Source organism: Prionailurus bengalensis, chromosome D2 (assembly GCF_016509475.1).
Source record: "Prionailurus bengalensis isolate Pbe53 chromosome D2, Fcat_Pben_1.1_paternal_pri, whole genome shotgun sequence".
Taxonomy (NCBI): Eukaryota; Metazoa; Chordata; class Mammalia; order Carnivora; family Felidae; genus Prionailurus; species Prionailurus bengalensis.
This window is the reverse complement of record NC_057351.1, coordinates 72,699,819-72,725,206: the sequence shown is the minus strand read 5'-3', so window position 1 is coordinate 72,725,206 and position 25,388 is coordinate 72,699,819. Positions and strand designations below refer to the sequence as shown.

The window sequence follows — 25,388 nt, the reverse complement described above, 5'->3', positions numbered from 1 at the left end:
ATCAGTTTCACCGTTTTTTAAATGCTTATTATAATTGCAAATAATATCTATATTGCATCCCTGCCAATAGAACTCTTTCAAACTGTATTACTCTACCAACTGGTTTTAAATAGCACTTAATACTTTCCATATCTGAACAGGACTATCTGCCAATATGCGTACAGATAATTTTCTAAAAGTACACCTAAGTATATTTAAATACTTTTCAATACAGTTAGTGAAATAGACATTTCTTAGCGGCTGAAGGCTTACAAAGGTTTGGAGAAGCATATTCCTCTGGTTTATAATTTCACTATACTGTCTTTCTAAGGCATTTTCATGAATCTTCCAAAGCTGTAAGAGGAAAGTTTTTTCAGAAAATTGCTGAACCTTTAAAATGAAAAAACAGAAATCAGAATGAAACAATTAGTCAGACATTTTAGGTGCCTTAGTTAATAGAACAGATCTGTATAGTGTAAGATATTTTCTGTATTAAACTTAAATACAAAATAAAATTCACATTAAACATCGTATTTTATAGGTACTGTTACATATTTTTTATAAGTGTTCTATAATTACAAGTTTTATAATCTTTCCCCCCAATTAGACTATAGGCCCCTCAAGGGCAGAGAACGTGTTTTCTTTTTTCTTTCCAATACCTAGCACATTTCTTAGCTTAGGTACCAAAGTTTTTTGACTACACACACTGAAATCTGTTGCAAGACAGCTTGTGTTAAAGAACAAGTTTCTATTCTCATCATTTATAAGGAAGATATGGATGAATTAAACATGTATACAGTATGACTAATAAAATGAGATAAAATCTACAAACCACAGGCAAAAACCTAGTCCCATGACTACAGTTATACTAAAAAAACACAAATCTGCTAAAGCCTTCAAATGGTTTTGTGAAATCATTTTTTATTTTAGTACCTCATTTGGTTCTAGTTAGCAAAAGACATAATAACATTAATATTAGATATGTAACTATTATTTCATTTGAGCCATAAAGAATAGCATCTCCTGAGACCATGAATATTGAAGTGAAAGTCAGGAAGTTTTAATATATAAAAGCTAAAAATGATGCCAGACTGGAAATAATCTTTCCTCTATATTCAGTACTGGCCTTCATAAGAAAGCATCACTTTTAGTTTGGGGCTGTTCCCATCTCCACAGTGAAAAGAAAAAGGAAATAAATTCAATTTAAATTGCAGAAAGCAAGATTTACGGTAGCCATAAGAATTTCCTGAAGGTGAGAGACAGGGTGTGAAATCTCTGTCCCAGAAGATATTGAATAGTAAAGAGCTTAGGAATAGTCTAGTCCAGAGGCAAAGGGTTGGCCTGAAAGATATTTTGAAATGATATGGCTAAAATGTCCTGGAAATATTGGCACTAAAAAAGTAGCAGAAAAAAAGTAACAGGAATAAAACAGAAAATATGATGTCGCATATATGTAATATCATGGCACGTCTGCTCACACCTTCAGTACTTGGTACCGTTCTCATCAGCTCTATCTTAAGAAAGACATCAACCAAAAATGATGAAAGAGATGTAATTTTCATGACCAAAGAAACTCAGAAAAAATTGTTTTAAAACTGGGGGCAGGAAGAATGGGGCAGTTAGTTATTTTACTGTCTAGAAAGACAGAAATTAGAAAACATAAGGCCAGATCTATAAAATCATCTAGAAATTGGTCATAATAGCAAGCAAGAATACGATCATGAATTCTATTACATTTATTTAGAATAAGAAAATACTTCAGAGCCACTTACTATTTATTAGTAAATGAGAATAAAATGAGTTCCAGAAAAGTGAAATTCTTTAATAAAGGTAATATATTAATTATGGGCAAACTCAGGATTGAAAACCCAGATCTTTTGACTTCCTTTCTTCTAAATTATGACTAGAACTATTTCAAAGTAATAGAGATACTTCTGGAACTAAAAGGGACTTCAGTCTCTGACAATAGCAGAAGTTCAAAGTATGGAAGTTTGAGAAAGAGAAAAATTATCAGACCCTAATGAAAGAAGATTGCTTGCAGTCTACACCTACCTCCCAGAGCTGCTATTTTGGACAGTAACCATGAATGCCTGAAAAACTGCTAGGACCAAATACTGGGCTGGATAAATTTTGGCTTAAGCCAATAAGGTGTGTCAGGTATTATGCCCTTCAGAATCAAAATTCCTGAATTCAGGTTGTTTCTGCCACTGATCTGTTGTGAAAGACTTATGGTAAAACCCAAAGATGAAGAAAATATTACTTACGAGGTTAAAAAGTTTTTTAAATATGACATAACCAAATTTATTATTCAAGTTCAGAAAAGCCTTATGTTGAGAACTAAGAAATTAATATATTAAAGTGAGCTATTAGATAAGTTGGCATTTAATTGGAATATTTTACCACAATCTGAAAAATGAAACCTATGTACCCCAAATGAAAAGTAAACAGCTATTCAAAAGCTTTGTAAGAAAGATGTATCTATACATTTCCTCTTCCCCTAAACTCCTATGGGAATTATCATTTTGAGGTCTTTTCAGCTTCTTTGATATATTTTTTTTAATTATTGGCCTGCTTCTCCTCATCATTCCCCTTTTCTGTCTTACACTCTGTCTTTATCTTTTACTTCCACATTTTCCTCCTTAAATTAACCTTAAAAAGTCCTAGAATCAATAACTACAGAAAAATTACAGTAACACTAATTTTTAAATTTACTAGGGCCTGTGATTAAAACATTTAATACAAAAAGGAATTGGCAGGTAGAGGAAAGAGCCTAATAGAAAAAGAGGCAAAGAGTCTGAGAAAGCTCAAATCAGTAAGGTTAAAGAGGAGATGCCCACAATATGCTGATTCAAATGGTGAAGACAGCAATAAGTTAAGGTTGCAGAAGCTACACAGGTTTATTAATAATAGAGTTCTTCATATTTTAACGAAACCAAAAGGACAAAGACTTTCGGATCTTCCCAGTTCCTCTTGGCCAAGTATGTTGTTACTCTTAAAAGCTGAAATAGCTTTTCAAGGCCACCTATTTGCAGAATGCGTTTCTCATTATTCCTTTTGTTCTTTCTGTTATCATAACCAATCTCTTAAACCATTTTTCACATTCTTGTGTTTGAAAGCCAGACTTACTGAGGTGTAAAATTTAGGTAAATAAATCCAAATATAACCCCACACATATTGCTATGATCACAAGGTCATTTCACAGAATAAACCATCATCACAAACATCTCTTTCATTATAAAAGTGATGGGTGGAGATCAAAACTTGAAAGATGCTGGAAGAAATGTGAAACTGTGACTTAAAAATAATTTTAACTAAGGTATAATTGACATATTATATTAGTTTTGAATGTACAACAAAATGATCTGATATTTATATACATTGCCAAATGATCATCAGAGAAAGCCTAGTTACCATTTGTCACCAAAGTTATAAAATCTTATTTTTTTTTCTTATGAGGAGAACTTTTTAAGATTTATTCTCTTAGCAACTGTCAAATATGCAATACAATATCACTGAGTATAGTCACCACGCTGTACATTATGACCCGATGACTATTTATTTTATAACTGGAAGTTTGTACCTCTTGACCTTCTTCACCCATTTTGCCCACCCTGCAAACTCCTCCCAGCTGGTAACTACCAATCTATTCTCTGTATCTCTTAGTTTGGTTTTGCTTTGTTTGTTAGTTTGTTTTGTGTTTAGCATATAAGTGAAAGCATATGGTATTTGTCTTTCTTTGTCTGATTTATTTCACTTAGCATAATACTCTTCAAGGTCCATCCATGTTGTTGCAAATGGAAACATTTCATTCTTTCTAATGGCTGAATAGTATTCCATTATAGATATATATTCACATACACACACACACACACACACACACACACACACACAGTAAAACCTTGGACTGAGAGTAACTTGTTCTGCAAGTGTTCTGCAAGATGAGCAAACATTTCTAATAAATTTTAACTTGATAAATGAGCCATGTCTTGCAGTATGAGTAATACGTGATGCCAAACGTCACATGATCACAACGGAACCAATGGTTCTTCTCTCTCTCTCTTGCTGCAGAGGAGGAGGAGAAAAAGGCAGAGGAGTATCCTCACTTCAGATGAGATTAGGGATATGTGTAAAATGCGGGAAAGTGCAAAATCCTGTAGAAAAGCACCACCTGAATAAGGCTGAAGCAGTGTGAGCAATGAATCTGTTTCAGGACAATGCAATGTCACATTTCTATGAAATCCTCAAAAGGAGTCAAAAGCAAGTGTCATTGGATAGGCTCCTTGTTAAAGTTGCACAAAAAGAAAAAGATTCCATTGAGCCAACAGATAGCAGTGATTTCATTAGTGATAGTGAAAGTCACCCTACACAACAACCCTCCTCTCTCTTGTCTCCCTCACACCAGCCACGAAGGTTTTCAAAGGTAAGTGCAGATTTATGTTTATTTTTCTTTATGTCTTTTATTTTCTTTATTATTTTGTATTATATTAGAGTAATGTAATCATTCTTATATGAATACTGTTGGGTTGTGGAACAAATCATCTGAATTTCCATTAATTCTTATGGGGACATTCACTTTGATATACAAATGCTTTGGATTACAAGTTATGTTTCTGGAATGAAATACGTAGGTATATATATACATATACATATACATATACATATACATATACATATACATATATATACATACACACATACATGTGTACATATATGCATATATATACACACACATATATATATATATATATACATACACACACACACACACACACACACACACACATACACACCACATCTTCTTTATCCATTCATCCACTGATGGACACTAAGGTTGTTTCCCTATCTTGGCTATTGTAAATAGTGCTGCAATGAACACAGGGGTACCCCTATCTTTTTGAATTAGTGTTCCCATTTTCTTTGGGTAAATGCCCAGAAGTAGAATTGCTGGATCATATGGAAGTTCTATTTTTAATTTTTTGAGGAACCACCATACTGTTTTCCATACAGTTGCACCAGTTTACATGCCTACCAACAGTGCATGAGGGTTCCCTTTTCACCACATCCTTGTCAACACTTGTTATTTCTTGTCTTTTTTATTACAACCATTCTAACGGGTATGAGTTGATATCTCATTGTGGTATTTGATATGCATTTCCCTGATAATTAGTAATGTTGAGCATATTTTCATATGCCTGTTGGCCATCTGTATGTCTTCTTTGGAAAAATATTTACTCAGATCCTCCGTCCATTTAAAAAAAAAACTTTTTTTAACATTTATTTTTGAGAGACAGAGACAGAGCAGAGTGGGGGAGGGGCAGAGAGAGGGGGGTACACAAAATCTAAAGCAGGCTCCAGGCTCTGAGCTGTCAGCACAGAGCCGTACGCAGTGCTCGAACTCACGGACCACGAGGTCATGACCTGAGCCGAAGTCAGACGCTTAACCGACTGAGCCACCCAGGAGCCCCTCCTCTGTCCATTTTTTAATCAGATTGTTTTGTGTGTGTGTGTGTGTGTGTGTGTGTGCAGGTCTATCAGCTTTAGCAAAGCAGCAGGAGACTGCAGAGGTGGGCATGCCCACTGGCATTAGAAGGCCAGTTGGAGACTGCTGTGACTATGTGCACCCACCAGTGCTAGCAAGGTAGAGGGAGAGTGCAAAAGTGGCTCCCGCCAGCACTGGTGCTAGCAAGGCAGCAAAATGGCACAAGGTAGAGGAAGAGCGCAAAAATGGCGCCCACCTCCACCTCCATCTCTGGAGAGAGTCCCAACAGGCCCCTGTCCCTCTGGCAGATGCTTTATGATTAGCAAATAAATTTCTCCTTCGCATATCTATAGTCTAGGTTCTTTTCAAACTGCTGTTTTGCACCGGGTTCCGGGGCAAATGATTGTGTAGATGAGCCCTTTAAGAACAGAATCCCAGTTCCCTACAGCCCTTTGGATCTCTTGGATGTAAGCACCATTGGTTTTCAAAGCCAGACGTTTTGCAGATTCATCTCTCCTGTGCAGGTCCCGAGGGTTGGTGTGTCTGACGCTGACGTGCTCCTCAGGGAGAAGCTCGTATTTGTGAACTTCCTCCTGATCAGGGGTTGCTGTGCCAGGGTGGGGTTTCTGGTGAGACTATGTCTCTGCCTCTCCCACCCTCCCGGTGTGGCCCTGTCTAGTATCCTTTGCCGTGGAGGCATTTTTCAGCTAGTTTTCAGGTCTTTTTCAGAGAGAATTTTTCCGTACGTGGCTGTGGATTTGGTGTGTATGTGGGAAGTGAGTTCAGATATTCCTATATGGCCATCTTGAACCACCTCCCAAAATAGTTTTGAACATGTCTTATGGGGGCAGGTTTGAATTGAAGCACCACCTCATATCCATGGTAGCTTGAACATCTTACGATAAACACTTAAGATGCTACTGACTCTATCTCCTGAGTTACCCAAGAATATCAAGAGGCCACAACAATAAAAAGGGTAGAAGGTTCCTAGCAGCAGTAATACAAATTTCTCTTTGTCATCTCTCTTCTTCCTCTGACTACAAACGAAGAGAAAAGATTTGCATGCCTCCTTAAAGTTACATTCTAGAATCAGATAGCCAAGCTTTGTGAGAAAATATTGCTGTTTTGGAAATTTTTAATTTATAGCACTGCCAACACTCTGGTTAATTCTGCTTCCCTCAGCAATAAAGGTCTTTCTTTCTTTCCCTGTTTTATTCCTCTTGGGATATTTGATTTTTCAACAGAGCTTATAGTTTTCCCAGTGAGCTGACTTATCTGGTCAACTAGGTCAGTTTTCAGCATAGCCATGATTTGTGACTCTTCACTATTCTTGCTGCCTGGGTGCCTTAAGGTATTTTTCTACCAGAAGAACTTGAAAACTGAAAATGACTGAGAATTCTAAATTAATGTTTAGGTCCACGTAAGCAAAGTACAAAGCTACTCTGTTGTGATTGCTATTGCTTAAAATATTCTCAGACTTTAGGAACCGACGTTTTGCTGATTAAACGGTCTGCCCAATAGTGTAATAGGCAACTCTACATAAGAAAACATAGTTAATGTACATTTCACATTTGTAACATCATAGCAATTGGGGGAAAGAATGTGTTATGACTATTACGGCAAAGACATTTTAAATGTTAGAGTACATCAATGAATATTGTATCAACAGCAGATATTAAGGTTTTATAAAAAAAATCTATTTTTTATAAGTGCATTTCTTAACCACGATGCAGTACTTAAAGAGAAACTCTCCATGACACAGTGATCCTAGTTTCAATGTTAGGAAATATTAGTTCTTACAATGGCTTATAAGGCTTTTCATGATCTGCGCTCCCTTATTCCCTTTCCAACCTTATCTTCTACCATTCTCCACTTCAGTCGCTCTCTCCAGCCACACTGGCCTCCTTGATATTCCTCTGACATACCAGGCACACTCGCTCCTTACGGCCTTTGTATAGGCTCTTCTCTATGCCTGAAAATCTCTTTCCCCAGATTCCTCCTGGTTCGTTCCTTTACCTCAATCAAGCCTTTGCTCATCTCTCATCTTTTCACTGAAGGTTATTAGGATGCCAGAGAAAACCACTGCAATTTAAGTTTCTTCTGGAAGTTCTTATGAATGCAATGTGGCGAGAAGAAGGAATAAGAGATATAACTATCCAAAAAGCCGGCACAAAATTCTCTTTCATTTGTTTAGGCAAATGCCATTATTATATACCTAATAAGTCCAAGAAAATCTACTGAGAAACTGTTGGAAATAACAAAAATTCAGGAAAGAGATTAGTAACAAATAAATACCAAAACTAAGTATCTTTTCTAATTACCAACAATAAACAGAAAAAAAAGCATGGAAACAATCTCATTTATAACAGCAAAAACCAAATAAAGAAAACACAAATAAGCTTTAAAAATATCTGAAAGCTATATGAAAAAAATTTCTACTGAGGAATATGAAAGATCTATAGCATTTAAAAAGCTACATATCAGTAAGAAAAAGACAAGGAAGGATATGAGTAGGTAAAACACATAGTAAATATGAGCAATCTATGAACAAATAATAAATATAATTAAACAGGAAATTCAAATTAAAACTATAAAAAGACATTTGTCTTATATTTGCCAAAAGAATAGATAATTTCAATTATATGAGTAGTGAAATTACTAGGAAAATAAACTGGAACAACTTTTCTGGAGGACAATTTGGAAATTATCAAAAGCCTTAAAAGTATATACCCAATTGGTGTAGTCGGTTAAGCGTCTGACTCTTGATCTCAGCTCAAGTCATAATCTCACGGTTCATGAGTTTGAGCCCCACATCGGGCTCTATGCTGATGGCACAGAGCCTGCTTGGGATTCTGTCTCTCCTCTCTGCCCCTCCCCAGCTTGTGCGCATGCTCTCTCTCTCTCTCTCTCAAAATAAATAAACTTAAAAAAAATTTAAAAAGTATATACCCACTGATAGAGCAATTTGATTTCTAGAATTTTATCCTAAAAAAATAAGTGCACAAAGATGTATGTCCAAAATTATCACCACAGTGATATTAATAATGGTAATTTATTAACAGTAATAATAAATGTTTGTCAGTAGGAAAGTAGTTAACTAAAATACGGTATAGCCATTGAATGGAATACTATGCAGTTACTAAAAACTGCTTATCTAGATATATATTTACTGACATATGCAGGATACATCAAATTGAAAAAAAACCAAATCATTTAAGAAAAAAATATATGCACTTAAATAATTCTGAAAGAAAACCTATGAAAATATTAACTATATATTGGAACTATGTGGTAGTTTTCAGTCTGCTTTTGGCTTATCTCTATTCGTGGAATAAATTGCAATGAACACATGTTACTTTTATGAAGAACTCAAACAATTAAAGCCAGTTTGATTCAGGAAAAACAAAATGTCTACTGCATGTTCATCAAATATCATGGCACGAGGTAGCCTACCTCCTGAGACTACAACCCACTCTTCCAGTGGCAACATAAGCTAGGGCTCCTAATAAAGATGGAGAGGAACAGGATCTCGTAATAAAGAGAAAAAGACCATTGTAGAGTAATAATCAAATCCATTTTCCTACCGTGGCAGTCACATATCTCCCATTCCTTCCTCTTTTCTGTCTTCTCTTAGGAGGAATTAATAGAATTTTAACCACGACAAACTGGGCTGTAGTTAAAGCCATGGAACTAGACTGAATCAAAGAAGCTGAGGTAGGCAACTTTTCAACTTATCCTGAGATATTAATTCAGGCAATTACCACTCCTAAGGCCACATGGGTACCAATGGGTACATGAGAAATTCTCCCCAGAAATATCAAGATCACAGGCACAGCTGCAATAGCCAGTTTGCTCTTGACCTCTTCCATTCACCTTTTTTTGAACCCATCTGGTATTACAAAGTCCAACCTAAATCTAATCTTCTCAAAATAACCCCCATACTCCAAAATTATTCTTCCCCTTTTCCTCAAATAAAACTCCCATTTCCAAAGAACTGCTGATTCAGCTAGATATTAATCTGATTAGGGAAAGAGCAGTAATGCACAAATACTGATAGGCCAAGAACACCTTGTAACGATACTTCTTAATCTGAAAGGCTCATGGGGGAGATACTCTGAAATAAGGTGATTTCTATGCCATTTGACAATTCAGGAGGCAGTACCTTATCTTACCTATCGCTACATCTTCCTATTCTGTCAGGATATAAAACAATGGAATGCTGAAGGCAGTGATTTTTCATGTACTGCTTTTAATGGAAGAACTATAAAATGTCACAGGTTCTTTAAAACATACATTTTCCTCCTCATAATAAGAAAATTTGGCACATGAGCAAGAAAAGATCATACCTCAGTCAAGTATACTACAAGAAAGCGGGTTGGGGATATTCACATCAACTTGTCAACCATCAGCTTTGGCTTTAAGAAGACAGTTCGTTCTTTAAGAATTCGAGAAAACAAGAATGGGATTAAGAACAATGCATACACTGTATCTCTTGGCAAACTGTAAATCTGAACAGTTCTCACATAATGACAGCATGAATCCCACCCCCAAAAAAAACAAATACTGTAATGGAAGATAAGAGAATTACCCAAAAGCTTACAGAGCAAGAGTACTGTAAATCTCTGTAATATAGTAGTACAGGGTACAAAAAGATACATTCTGTTAATCAAGTCTGTGATGTCCTCAAAAGGATACAAAGGTATGTTCCCTTAAAAAAAAACAAGAGCAAGTAAGTACATAAGAGAGTAATATACAAATACAAGCTGAGATTAAAAGGAAGACAGATAGTTAAAGAAATAAAAAAGTAAGGACATAACAGGATTTACATTTGCAGAGTATTCAATAACAGAAACAACACTGCAAAAGATGGAATCAGTAATATAAAGTATAAAGAGTTCTCCAAGGCTGCTGAGAAGTAGCAAATAACAGAAGATCATGGGTTCAGAGAACAGAGAACAAAGATCTAAGCTCATCGGGAATAGGGGTACTTGAAAAAGAAATCACAAGTAATAGTTGAGGTTCAAATGGGAGGCTCACCCATGGTTTAGACAAAACAAACAGATGCATCTGTGAACAAATTTGGAGTTGTTAAGATAAAAAAAAATCTGTACAACCAACCAAGGTAGAAAAATGAAAATGGTTACTTAAAAGGAATTGTGAAAGACCAGACTGATTTCAGCATTTCTCTTCTGCATTAAAAATTTCAAAAATCAGGGGCGCCTGGGTGGCGCAGTCGGTTAAGCGTCCGACTTCAGCCAGGTCACGATCTCGCGGTCCGTGAGTTCGAGCCCCGCGTCGGGCTCTGGGCTGATGGCTCAGAGCCTGGAGCCTGTTTCCGATTCTGTGTCTCCCTCTCTCTCTGCCCCTCCCCCGTTCATGCTCTGTCTCTCTCTGTCCCAAAAATAAATAAACGTTGAAAAAAAAATTAAAAAAAAAAATTTCAAAAATCAGTAGTGCTACTTGTTTTGATGATTATCAGGTGTTGTATGTAAGTACTGAATCACTAAAATGTACACGCGAAACTAGTATTACACTGTATGTTAACTAACTGGAATATAGATAAAAACTTTAAAAAATCAGTGGTGCTAGATCTACATAATTTTCTAAAAATAGGTGTGAGCCAAGAATTTTGTATGCAAACTAATACTCATTCAAGTGTGAAAACAACAGGAAGAAATTTAGGACCTTAGGGGCTTAGAAAATCCATGGGACACACATTTTTCCTGAAAAATTACCTGAACAGTTATACAGATTGACCAAAAGGTAAGTAAGAAATAAGAATTCAAGAATGAGGAGGTTGAGGCATTAAGATATTGTAAAGTGAAAAATTCTGGTTAATATGGCAGTCTAAGCAGATGTGAGCAGGACCCACTTTCTACTCAAATATAGAGAAATGCTATATAAAATAGAACTACGTTTAAAATAGACATTGTTTACATAGTCAACCCGGAATCAAGAATGAGAAATCGTCATGCCAGAAACAAAGAGGTGACTCAGGGTAAAATGGTGTGGTAGAATTTAAGCCCCATAGATCTCTTTGAGACTGGGTTACAGGTATTAGGGACTAATGTTTCCAATGCCCACATAAGACCAAAGTCGGGACCACAGGGAGCTGGAACTGGGATCACTGGATAAAGTCAGGAATTGAGAAGTGTCTTTGCCAGCTATGCAGGTGGAGTAACAAAGCCGCCTTCATTGTAGAGACACAGCAGATAAAGGAGCTGCCGCCATTGAGCCATGAGTGGAAGAAGTCATCCCTGAGAAGCCCAACCCCAAGCTTGAACTCTTCATAAATACGAGATTCGTATATCTCCTATTCATGTAGTGCAGAAACCCTAAGTTCAGAAATTAACATCAAAACTGGTCCTGAACAGGTGAAATATTTAAGGCTATGAAACTGCTTCACAGGGAGACCTTCCTTATGAAGGGAATATTTGGTACTCCCAGGAATGATAGGCTCCGCTAAAGGTACGTTCACAATAGAAAACTTTGAAGCTCATAAGAAAATATATCATTACACAAGTCATGAGATGAAACAAACAGAATTCACAGGAGAGAACAGAATTCTATGAGAAAAGGTTTATTTTTTTTTTTTTTAGAGAGAGAGAGTGCAAGAGCAGGGGAGAAGGGCAGAGAGAGAGAGAGAGAGAGGGAGGGAGGGAGAGAGAGAGAGGATCTTAAGCAGCTTCCACACTCAATGTGGGGCTCCATCCCATGACCCTGGGATCATAAACTGAGGTGAAATCAAGGGTTGGATGCTCAACCAATTGAGCCACCTAGGCACCCCTACGAGAAAAACTTTAAATTAACTTACTCAATAATATTTATTTAACACTCACTACAATTCAGACACTGTTCTATACTGGGAATAACAGTAACAGACAAACTAGATGAATTTGTATTCTTTGTGGAGCTTACATCCCATTGTGGGAAAACAAATAATACACAGATCTATATAAAATATGTCAAGAGGCAGTAAGTGTTACAAAATAAAGGATAATGAATAGAGAGGGGGGGAATGGGGGGATGCTATTTTATATACTGGAGGTCAGGGTGGGTCCTCTACAGCAACCATTACCAAACTTTTTAGTTTCATGATTTTTCTTGTCTTTAAGACTTTATAGTCTTAAAAAATTATTGTAAACATTTTGGTTTTTTTTTTTTGCAAGCTAGACCTATCAATATTTTCTGTATCAAATATTAAAACTGAGGAATGTTAAGAAACATTTATTAAGAATAACAATAGTAAACCCATTGCGTGTTTAAAAATATGTATTTATGAAAACAGTATTTCCGAAAAAATAGTAAGAAGAGTTGCGTTCACATTTTTTGCAAATCTCTTTAATGTCTGGCCTAAAGAAGACAACTGGATTCTCGCATCTACCTGTTTATTCAATCTTTTGCAGTATGTTTTTTTTGTCGTTGTTGAAATAAATGAAGAAAATGTGGCCTCACACAGTATATTTTAATACCCTTTCAAATGATTGTGGGTATGCTTTATACTGCACCCAAACTAAACTGCTGGTAGTCCGTAAAGGTTAGTTGCAATGTGGAATCTGAAACTATTCCAAAGACCTTTTCCTCTTCTGTTACAATAAAATTTATTGGTCTATCTTGTGCTTTGAGAGGATCTTTTATCCATGCATGGTTTCCTAACATTATGTGCTGGTCATTTGGAAAATACCGTTTCACTCAACTATTCAAATCCTCCAGATGTTGTTACATTTCAAAATATGATACTAAGAAATAACATTCATTAATATCATCACCAAACTCATCAGAAAAATCTTTAAGTATTGGGAAACTGTCAAACTTATAGGGACAGGTAAGAGTCTTCCAAAATTCTAATTTTTGCTTGGAAGGTTGAATATTATCAATGGCAAAATATTATTAATACTACTACTACAACTACTTAACTATTCGTTGTTTGCCTTGAAATGTCAGGGTTACTTCATTTTTGAAAAAAAATTGCCAAGTACTCAAGTTCAAATAACTACAGCCTGTCAGTTATTCAAGTAAAAATGGTGTTCCAGAAAAAAAAGAGAGCTATTTCATACTGCAACTCATCACACACAGTATTGAAAACTCATATACACAGTGGTCAACTTCAAAACAGTCATGGCATATAGTGAAACTGGTGGGTTTTATTTTTTACTGCGAGTTTATGACAGTGAAAAATACAATGACTGCTAGCACAGTTTGGTGTCACTGCCTTGATTTGTGCCAAGGCACCAACACTTTTACTCACTGCCTTTACCCACCATCAATGCGCATGCAAGCATAGTGAAAATGGCAAATGATGTCTTTGCGTTATTAAGAAAATAGTTTGACATCACAAGACCTCCTGAAAGAGTCTTGGGGATGCCTTTGGCTACAGATCACATTTTGCAAATCATAGCTCTAAAGTGGCAAATGCACCCTAAGATTTTCATGGGACTGTCCTTTTCAAAAGTCTCACATTCCAGTGGAATGGTTGGCCACCCTCCAGAAAGAGACCTAAAAGAAATGAGTGTACACAAAATACCACTAGCTGAGGGAAGATGCATTTCGGGAAGAGGAGACACCAAGTGCAAAAGCCCTGAAGTCAAAGAACGGCAGAAAATTAGATTATCCTCAGGCAGGTACGCTACTAGAAAATGCCCAGTACTCAAAGACTCAAAGGACATCCAGTGACCTCATGCATTTTCATGTTTTAGATAATTACTCATGACAAATATGAAAAGTTTTTCTTTATAGAACTCCACAGAAAAAAATTAAAAGTAATTACACACTTTTTTTTTTAGAAAAGAAAACATCAAGAATTTTAAGTTTTAGGACACCTGGGTGGCTCAGTTGGTTAAGCGTCCGACTTCAGCTCAGGTCATGATCTCACAGTTTGTGGGTTCAAGCCCCGTGTGAGGCTCTGTGCTGACAGCTCAAGCCTGGAGCCTACTTCGGATTCTGTGTTTCCTTCTCTCTCTGACCCTCTCCCACTCATGCCCTGTCTCTCTCTCTCTCTGTGTCTCAAAAATGAATAAAAGTAATTTTTTTAATTTTAAGTTTACAGTTAAGTTTATATACTTGAAGCTGTTTGATGTCAACTCTCAAATTAAGGTAGAGAGTCATTGTGTAATTGATTTCCAATTATTCATAGTGTGATTTAGAAGTTGCTTAATGAATGTTTGTTGAATGAATAATTCTCCAATGAGTGATCAGAGATATTTATAAATGAGGAACACAGTTAACTGATTTTCTAAGAAATCACAAATCAAAAGATAAACTATTGAAAAAGGATTCTTTTCTGCTGTATAAGGAGGTCAGCAAACTAAATTTAATCTCACGCTTTCGGCATACTGAGCCACAAACTTACCATTCTTTAATTAGAGAACGATTCTCTCAGTTCCTGGAAAGGAAACTTTTTTTTCTTCCTGTTGAGAACATTTCTCACATTTCAAGCTAAACAATTCACTTAGAGTAGCTCTTGAAAGAAAACAAAGAAAGAAAGAAAAGAAGAGAAAGAAATAGAGGCACATGTGGTAAATTTTACAATTAGAAACAGTGCAGTAGATTTTCCACTTTGTGAATCCAAGCCAGGAAGTGTGCAACTTTTGTGATTTATAAGCACTTGCAAATAGAAAGGCTATCTGGCATACTGTTATAGAGTTTGCTCTACACTGCTATTATCATGAAATATTCTTTGGATTTTAAGATCGTGAAAACAAAGTTGAGAAAAAGGAGTTCAATAAATGCTATACGTAATATTTTTCATTTCATTTATAAATGTAATCATTCCAGTTCTATCAATATGAAGAGAGATCACTGCTTTTCAGAGACCAGCTCTCCACACCTTACAAGAATTGGAACCGTGCAAATGACCATTAATCAAGCAGCTCATCTTACGAATAGATGTGCCAAATGGCCAATAAGCACCTGAAAAGATGTTCAGCATTAATGCCATTAAGAAACTTGAAATACAAACCAAAACTAAAGTATAAACCAGATACCATCCCACACCCGCTGAGAGGGCTATAAAACAAAAACAAAACAAATTAAAAACCCAGGAAACATCAAGTGTTGGTGAGGATATACAGAAATTGGAACCCTGCTATATTGCTGGTGGTAAAGTAAAATGGTGCTGTTGCTACGGAAATAGTGTGGCATTTCCTCAAAAAGTTAAACCTGTACTTACCATATGACCCAGAAATTCCACTCCTGGATGGACTACTCAGGAGAACTGAAAATGTGTGTTCATACAAAAACTTGTGGACAAACATTCATAGCGGTATTATTCTTAACAGCTAAAAGTGGAAACAACCCAACCTTTTACCCAGGTCTGATGAATGGATAAACAAATGTGGTAGATCTATCCATACGATGGACTATTATTCAGCCACAAAAAGGAACAAAGTGGTGATACATGCTCCCATATGGATGAACCTTGAACACATGCTAAGTGAAAGAAGCCAGGCAGCAAAGGCCACCTATCATATAAATCCACTTACATGCAATATCTAGAGACAGAAAGTAGATTAGTGGTGACCTAGGGTTGGTGGGGTATGAGGGGGATGCTAAAGGTATAGGGTTTCTTTGGGGGGGGGAGGTGATGAAAATGGTTTGTGATTAGTCACGGTTGCACAACTTTTTGAATAGGCTTAAAAACACGGTTTTGCTACTTTTAAAATGTATCTTTATTTTTAAAAGTAACATAACAGCTATGTCCCCACCCCCAGCTTAAGGAAGTAAACATTATGTGTACAGCTAAAATGCCCTGTATACCCTTCCCTGATTACGTTTATCTTCTACCCCCATCAGAGATAATCACTATCTTGATGTTGCTACTTATCATTCCACGCATGTCATTATACTTTCACTATATATTTATAATCCCTCATAAGATCTATTATTGTTTTGTGTGGTTTTAAATGGTATCATACTTATGTACTTCTATAGGTTGCTCTTTTTTTTTTATCACAGTATTATGTTTTAGAGCTTTGTTGATTTGGTGGTGGGGGGTCATTATTAAGTGGCTTTTTCACAATGACATTTAGTCCTTAGAATTCTGAGGTCATACTCCCTGGAATAATAACTAAATCTGTTAAATGTCTTTGCCTAATTTTTTTTTTAAATCAATTCAATCAGGTGATTTCTTCAAGCATCTCAAACCATCATTGAGTTCTTGTCCAAAATAAAGGAATTTTAAGGCTGTGTTAATAACATAAAGGCTTTATAAGGACCCCAACATAAAACAAGTCTTACTGGACAGAGGGATAACTTACAGAAGAAAACCTGGCATTATATGCTTTCATATATGATAAATAATACCAAGATTAAATGACAAACAATCAATTAGCCTTACATATTTCAACCAACCACAGGGACTCTCTACATGGGCCTTCTGGCTTCAACCACTGAAATATTTGTTGTAGAAACTGCAGGTGCCTCAAATACACATTCTTCCTTTCCTCGGTTAAGCATCACTTCTCAGAAACTTGTACCATTCCTAAGCTGTCCACTGAATTTGGGAGAATTTTCTACTCTTGACTACAATTATTGAGTTAGGGATAGTCATATGTCACAATTTGTAGAAATGACAGGAAAGGAGGTATCTGATGAGGCTAATTTACTTGTTTTTCAGAGAAAGCTCCTGCAAACTTCCTTGTCTCTCCCCCTGATTCAGAGCAAGAAACCATGCGACTCTAGGAATTGTTAGTTACTTTTCCGGGGAACACAAGGACAACCAGCATTCTACCATTCTTCTTTATTAACAAAATTACAATTTTATTCAGAGGAGGAATGCATCCCCTTAAAAGGATCTACATTCCCAGGCTCCATTTTCCAGGCTTGACCATGTGACCATCTAATCCTTGAGATGCAGGTCTAAGTCCTTAGAGAGGCCTTCCCTTCCACCAAAGCAATGATAAAGCCACATGAGGAGAAGTCTTTTGATTTTCATGTTCTCCTCTTCTTCCAGCTAGAATTCAGATATAATGCCTGGGTATGGAACAGTACTTTGACTGTAAGGATGAAAGCCACATGCTAAGGATAGTGCAACAGAAAGAATGTTTTAATCCTTAAATCTTCCAGGATTTCCTTGAGCACCTTAATAAATGGCTTTGGATTTCCAACCTCCACACTTCCCATTACACGGAAAAAAAATAAACCTTTATTTGGTAAAGCCACCATGGTTAGATCTTTGCTATAGGGAAGCTGATGCGATTCCAACCGACATAACTTCTGAATCCAATGTTTGGTTTTCAAATACGTAAGAAAGTAGTTTCTCAAAATTGTTTAAGCTCTTTTGAGTTGGATTCTGTTTTTTGCCACCAAGAGCACCCTAAACTGATGGAGCCCTCTAAGGAAGGCGTAGTACCTCTGACTTGACTCTAAACTCTCAAGGGCAAAGACTGTATATTACTCATCCTACCCTGCTGCCTGACTGAAATGGATCTCCGCTAATGAGTAGCCCATATGATTACAGGGAAACCTTTGTAAACTCACAGTATTACCTTGCTTGCATAAGGCCACCCAACTGGAAAAGCAGAGGAACAAAGAAATGAAACATTCTTATTAATAATTTCATTAGACACATAGGACACATATTCATCAAAATTGCTGAAATACCAAAGCAAGGAGGCTTTTAATGAATCATGCCTTTGGTTTGCTTTATGTCTCCAAACTTTTCTACATCCTCATCCTGTCCTTATTCCCTTCTTTATACTATACTACAGTGGTTAAGAGCAAGACCTCTCTAGTTAACCCCACACAGATTCAAATCTTTTATCTATTACCTCTTACGTGACCTCGTGTTAGTTACTTCATTTCTGAGTCTCAACTGTCTCAAATGAATAAGGGTGGAATAATTCTACCAACCTCGCCGAGTTCTTGTGAGAATTAATTGAGATAGTGTTTGTAAAATGCTTACCATAAGGCGTGATATACAGCAACAGTTTGCTCAATATTACCTCTTATTTTTTTTTTTAATTATTTTTTTTTCAACGTTCATTTATTTTTGGGACAGAGAGAGACAGAGCATGAACGGGCGAGGGGCAGAGAGAGAGGGAGACACAGAATTGGAAACAGGCTCCAGGCTCTGAGCCATCAGCCCAGAGCCCGACGCGGGGCTCGAACTCACGGACCGCGAGATCGTGACCTGGCTGAAGTCGGACGCTTAACGGACTGCGCCACCCAGGCGCCCCTACCTCTTATTTTTAGTTTGTACAACAGAGGAGGTATCCCTCCTTTTGTCTAAGGCTAATTCTTACCTTATGCTCTGGGTCCCATCCTCCTTTGACTTCCTCAGAGACTTTTAACTATTGATTATCTTTACTCTCTAGTCTTTTTTTTTTAAGTTTATTTATTTTTGAGAAGAGAAAGAAAGAGGAAAAAAAAAAAAACAAACACCTGAGTGAGAGAAGGGCAGAGAGACAGGGAGAGAATCCCAAGCAGGCTACACCAGCTCAAACCCACGAACCATGAGATCGTGATCTGAGCCAAAATCAAGAGTAGGGTGTTTAACTGACTGAGCCACCCAGGGGCCCCTCTCTAGTCTTTATCTTTAATCTCTCTCTGTAGAGCCCTTCCCAAGAATATGCATAACAATGATGATGGTAAGGATAATGATGAAACAGGAGATGATAGGATCTGAAGATAGAAGAATTGTCCTTTGTCAGAAGGAAGGGCACTCCTTCATAACAGGAAGAAAAGGGGAGAAAACGGGTCTTCACATAGGCAGGTTTGGAGAACTGTAGGTGGGAAAATAAAAAAATCTCCTGTTGGATGGTTTCTATTTTCCCTGAAACAAAAGGCAAAGTTATCTATCGCCTAAGTGTTAAACAGTTCAGAAGAGACAATAAAATGTATAAAAATAGTGAAGGTTTAAATAGCCACTACAGAGGGTGAGAAAGACATGTAGTAGTATTTCCAGGCAGTGTGGAGGTCTCAGTTGAAGCTGAGGCCAACATTCATGAATACTGGATCCAATCTCCCCTGGAATTGTCCAAGTGCTGACACAGCAGCAGCTAATTGGTTCACTTAGAGTCGGGAGTCTTGCAAGGGGGCGGGGTGTGAAAGAAGAGGAGAGAGAGGAGTCAGGAGGAAGAGTGGAGTGACCAACCATGAAATCTAAGAATAAAGAGGGAAATGAACGAACAGACAAGTACTAGTGGAGAAAGACAGAAATGGATTCAAGGTTCAGATGAAATTGAAAAATATAATGGAAAAAAATGAAATATTTTATTGATTTTGAAAGTGAAGTGGTTTTAAGGTGATGGCAAAGTCCAGAGTATGATTATGGAAATAGGTGGCTGAGGTGGAGTGAGGAAAAAGGTCACTGAAAATGTGGCAACCAAAGAACTAACAGGCCAGGGTGGTAGCTGAATAGTCCATATGGACAATGACATTCATAATGACGGGGAGAGTGGAGACAGAGTGGAAGCCTGGGACCAGGTACCAAATTCTAAAGAACAAGTGAGTGAGTAGGGTAACAGAAAAGAAAGAGGGGAAAATATGGTAGAACACAGTATGAGCCACCATAAGGGGGTGGAGAAATATTCTGGCAGTAGCATGGGGGAGTGAAGAAAACATCTGCCAAACCTCTATGAGGTATCTTCAGTGTGAAAGAAAAATACTCTGTAGAATAGATTCCAGACTCAAAAATATATTGACTGGCTATGGAATTATACACACGACCAAGGTGAATGCAAAAGACATAATGTACCTAAAGTTTTACACTACAGTTTTAGAAAATCAGCTGTGCATGTTCAGGACAGGAGGTATTTTGCTTAAAGGACTTTCATGTAAAGAAGTCAGAGAGACTGTAAGCAACTAAGTGTAACTACCCCCAAAAGTGTCTTGGTCACAATTAATGAAACTATAGGAATATATTAAATTGTGATAAGCAGAATTTCCATGTTACTTGCTAAAATTGAGATTAAACGATCCTCATGTACTGCTTTTTAAACACTGTTGATTAGAGGGAAGAAATAATGCCCTTCTTTTATTTATGTTTTTAAGTAACTTTTAATCAACAATAAAATTAAGAAGGATTTGAATTTTTCATTGTTCAACTTTTACAAAATGAAAAAATCTTAGTAACAAAACTCCCTTTCAATATCATAAAGAACAATTTGTGATTTTGTTCGTTTCATACTTAGGTAATAGAGTACTAACAGACATGACTTTTACCTACTGTTTTGGGTGGGTCCCTGGAGGGAAGGGTTTTTATCAACTTAAAAAAAAAGAATATGTACATTTTGAAGAAAAGTAAAAGAAGCCCCCTTAAGTGACTTGTTTATTTAAATATAATTTTCTTTTAAAAAGTCATTAAATATTATCTTATTATTGTTATAATGTTTATACAGTAAGTTAAAATTGGGAGAAGAAAAATTAAGCAAAATAGCCTCAGACTTTCCTCCAGTGATTTTCTCTTGAGGCAGTATGGCATTATGTTAGGTTTTATGTAGTATGTGTATAAAGATTAGGGGCGCCTGGGTGGCACAGTCGGTTAAGCGTCCGACTTCAGCCAGGTCACGATCTTGTGGTCCGTGAGTTCGAGCCCCGCGTCAGGCTCTGGGCTGATGGCTCGGAGCCTGGAGCCTGTTTCTGATTCTGTGTCTCCCTCTCTCTCTGCCCCTCCCCCGTTCATGCTCTGTCTCTCTCTGTCCCAAAAATAAATAAACGTTGAAAAAAAAAAATTAAAAAAAAAAAAAAGATTAAATGCCCAAATTTTAACTATATACCATTTTTAAAACAAACAAACAAACAAACAAACAAACAAGATATCTTTCAAATGCTTAGAAGAAACTACAAATGTTCTGTGAGTCCTTTATTTTGATTTGCTCAGTCTTTTGATTTGCTCTGTCCTCAATACTATAAAACCTTTCCTTGACTATCAGAAGCTTTAGGTATATCGGTAAGCATTAATGCAAATCCAGGGCATGTTCTTGTCTTTCTGTTTTCATATTACCAAACCTAGCCAGCCATACTGTAGCCCTCCAATTCACAAAGTACTCATACTATATAATCTTGAGACTTTTGCAACCATATATTTTAAAGGACTCATCGAGCCCTGAAAGGCAAATGCTATCATTCAAGTTCTAATTACATGCTACCTGGGTTTTACAGAACAGAAAAAAAAAATGAGTACTGTACTTCGTAAATACATTTTTTGACCACAAGCCACTTCCAAAATAAATGCCCCAAATATTTTCTGAATGTATCACTGTACAAATAGCTCAAGCACTGGCCTATTCAAATTATGTTCTGGTTTCTCCCTATGCTGCTTCCACTTGATAAATTGGTCAATAAATGCCAAGTCAAATATTCAAGTAAATATATTTTCATTGTTATTGGCAGACATATAATTAACTCTGAGAATAAAAGATACAAGAAATCAATTTATGATTACTTCTTCAGTTGTTCCCATTAGTCATTTACATTATAATTGTGGTTCCACTTTTAAAATCTTTATCCATACACATACACACACACACACACACACACACACACACACACCACTTTGACTATATTATAAATCAAATTATTTCCACTACAAATTAGTATTGTATGAACTGTGAACCTCTATGTTAATTTTATTAGTAAGATACAATTGTACTATTACCCACGTACATGAGCGGATTAAAAAACAATGCACATTTAAGAGCCTATATTAATTAGTAATTTCAGCAGATGTTTCTAAACAATGTTAAGGATTTGCTCTGTCTTTTCTCAAGTATAAATATTTGAGCCAACATTGTTTAAGAATGTGTATTTAGCCACAAATTACATTTCCATTTCAACAAAATAGGCTGCTAAAAAAGAAAACAGTACAAAGAGCAAACCTACTTTTTTTTTCAAAGAAGATATACAAAGAGCAATTTTTTTTTAACATTTGTTATCTGTCAGGTCAATATCTTCACCAATCCAGGAAAAATACATTTTGTATAAAAACTTACATAAGTGACCTTTTAAAAATTTGTCCTAAACTCAATGCAAAAGCTTCAGATACATTATTATATGTGAATTTTATGAAGAATAAAACTTAAGATGAGCTCAAGAAATCTGTTTCTTTCTTTTTTATATTTCAAAAAATTTTTTAATGTTTATTTATTTTTGACAGAGAGACAGAGAGAGAGTGCACGCACAAGTGGGAGACACAGAATCCAAAGCAGGCTCCAGGCTCTGAGCTGTCAGTAGACAGCCTGACGCGGGGCTCAGACTCACCAACCATGAGATCATGACCTGAGCCAAAGTCGCACACTTAACCGACTGAGCCACCCAGGCGCCCCAAGAAATCTGTTTTAACAAAATATGCTATCATTACTCAATTGTTACTTTCATTGTGGTAGCTTAATTGCTTTTAATTCTATATCATGAACAAGTCATTTAACCTCTGTGTTTCCTCACCCATAGAGGGGGATTCGTTATGGTGCCTCATCACAGGATTCCTGGGAGGGGTAAAGGAGTTAATGTAGGTAAAGCATTTAGAACACTGCCCAGCACACAGTAAGTGCTCAGTAAGTGTTAGCTAAGCATTACCTAATTGCATGTTTTGCCTATTACTTTCATTAGCTTCCAGTTACCAATCTTGAAAGTATCTTAATTCTTTTTAAAGAAAAAGAAAGCTACATCACGGCATTCTTAATGCGCTACCCGCTGCATCAGTTCACAGTATTGTTGTTAGTAGCTACTTCGTCCGCTACTCACAAGCAAAGCAGGACCTAGGGTCTCACTGAATAACAGTTCGAAATTCTACTTTGAAAGACAGCACTCTATAATCCTACTATTAGTTCTCATCAATTCATTCAAACGCCAAAACAAACTATGTGCTGGGCACTGGATACAAGTTGTGGGAACAAAAGACAGGTAAGAAAAAAAATGCCAGATGTGTCGTTCCCCAAACAGTGAGGGATACAAACACAAATACAAGTATGTACTGTTGTTTAATTGTAACGTGGTACAATGAATGCTATAATAAAGAAATTTTCTAAGCTGTCCAAGGGCAGGCTTCGCAGGTCACCAGGTAAATAAGGGATCTAGGATTACTTTGTTGAGAAAGAGAACTGGAAATCCCTTGCACTGGTTAAAATAGACATATTTTAAGCAAACAGACTTCCTCAAACAGATTTGCCATTGCACACAGCTTGTTTAGTTTATCTCTAGGTGTTGAACAAATATTTTTGAATGAATGTCTCTCTCCCCCACGTCCCCCATAGCAAGGCCTTCATTAGGGCATACTTGGATGATGTTCGTAGCTCCCTTCCTCCCACAGCTCAGAGAAATCTTCCTAAAACCACTTTTATCACACCACTCCCTGCTCAAAAGCCTGGAATGGTTTCCTCCTATTCCCAGATATCAGCTCTCTGCTTTGACTAGATTTCTCTCCCAATATGCCTTGGGCATGATTCCCTTTTGTTCATATCCTCTCTCTGCCCCAAATGCTTTTCTCCTATTACTTATTTCTGCCTTTCCAAAATCCTACCCACCCTTCAAAATCCTCCTTCAAGAAGCCGTCAGATTTCCTTGCTTCTATTTAAAATAACAGAACTTTTCAAATGACGCAGAAAACAGAGAGATGCTAGTGAAAAAATTACACTTTTGGATGAAAGAAATGTCCAACATGTGGTAGGGAACTGAACAACAAATGGCAGAGGCTGGTTCGAAAGCTACATTCAATTGTTATATCAACACAGCCCATTTCCTAAATTATTTACTATTCAAAATTTATACACTGCACCAACTACTTATTGAACAACTTTTTTTTTTTTTTTCCCCAGTGACATCGGGCTCTTTTAGAAGTTAACCATCCTACAACAGGGACAATCAATTCTTCATTACTTTTAAACTGGTTTCTTTAGGGCAAGTTCATATCAGAATGAGCCTCACGGGACTCAGTGCTTGAAATACTACCCGGCAACATGCAACTCCACTAACCAGCCTAGTAATGTGCCTCCTACTGGAAGGACAACTAGTTACAGGGTAAAATATCCTCAAGAACCCAAGTTAAAACAGATTTTTTGTATCCCAAGCGACAATGAGCCATGCTCCACCGGTCAATCTACCTTGGATTCCAACTTGATTTTCTCTTCATTCAGCATCTCAGTTGCTTTCTTAATGTCTTCACGACATCTGTTAATTTCCGACCTTACTGTAACACAAATTAAATCCTTAAACACCTCCACCTTTCTCAAGCCCCCATGTCTCTTGATGTAGACAGCAGACCCCCCCCCCACCCCCACCCGCTCTGACTTCGCCTGCGGGGCTGCCTTGAGCTCCAAGCCCCCACCTCGAGGAGCCAGAGACCCCCCGTAGGAGACAGAAACACCCACCTTCTCGGATCAAGCGGCGACTCTCCTCCGCCTGATGCTCCGAGAAGATGATGTGCTGAAACAAGGACTCTAAACTCATCTCAGGCCCGGGCTGCCACGGATCCTTCCTGGGCCCTTCAGTATTCGGTAGCCGCGGGTCCTGGAAAGCACAACAGGGACAAGGCTTGTTCAGGGCTGTTCTTCCTGCATCGGCCTCAGCCCGGGTCTCCCGAAGCGGGACGCGAGCCCGGCTCCAGGCCTTTGTTTCCCCTGTTCACTAAGGACTCACAACCGTTTTTCCCCCACGCTCTTCCCCGGGACAGCAACTCTGCTCTCCTTCCCTGGCTGAACGCAGCGCCCTTTCCTTCAAGGCCCTTCTCGGAGTTTCTTTTCTGTGCTGGTGGCAAATAAAAATGGAGGCTCCGAGAGCCGAGGCTTTGGGGCCTGCCGGGGCAGCAGCCCTTTGTGGCCGGCCTTTTCCTCTCCGTCCCCTCCTCTCTTTTAAGGAGAAGGGCCACATAATGCTCCCTCCCTCAGCAAAACGCGTACTTGCCCACAATACCATGGCCCGGAGACCTTCCTGCAGGCGGCCGCCAGCGCCTAGCCTTGGCCTCGCCTGCTGTGGACGTAAACTACGGCGTCTCGTT

General features: G+C 37.5%; 1 protein-coding gene across 1 annotated transcript in view; it reads right to left on the bottom strand.

Annotated features, from left to right (window-relative positions):
• Positions 1 to 24,899, bottom strand: part of CCDC172 (coiled-coil domain containing 172) — a 59,449-nt gene extending 34,550 nt beyond the window's left edge. The window contains exons 1-3 of the mRNA XM_043597651.1: positions 24,763 to 24,899; positions 24,496 to 24,581; positions 253 to 369 (exon numbers count right to left, since the gene is read on the bottom strand). Of these exons, the coding sequence (XP_043453586.1) occupies positions 253 to 369; positions 24,496 to 24,581; positions 24,763 to 24,841 (282 nt within the window). The 5' untranslated portion in view covers positions 24,842 to 24,899. The remainder of the gene's footprint in view (positions 1 to 252; positions 370 to 24,495; positions 24,582 to 24,762) is intronic.
• Positions 24,900 to 25,388: the final 489 nt, after the last annotated feature.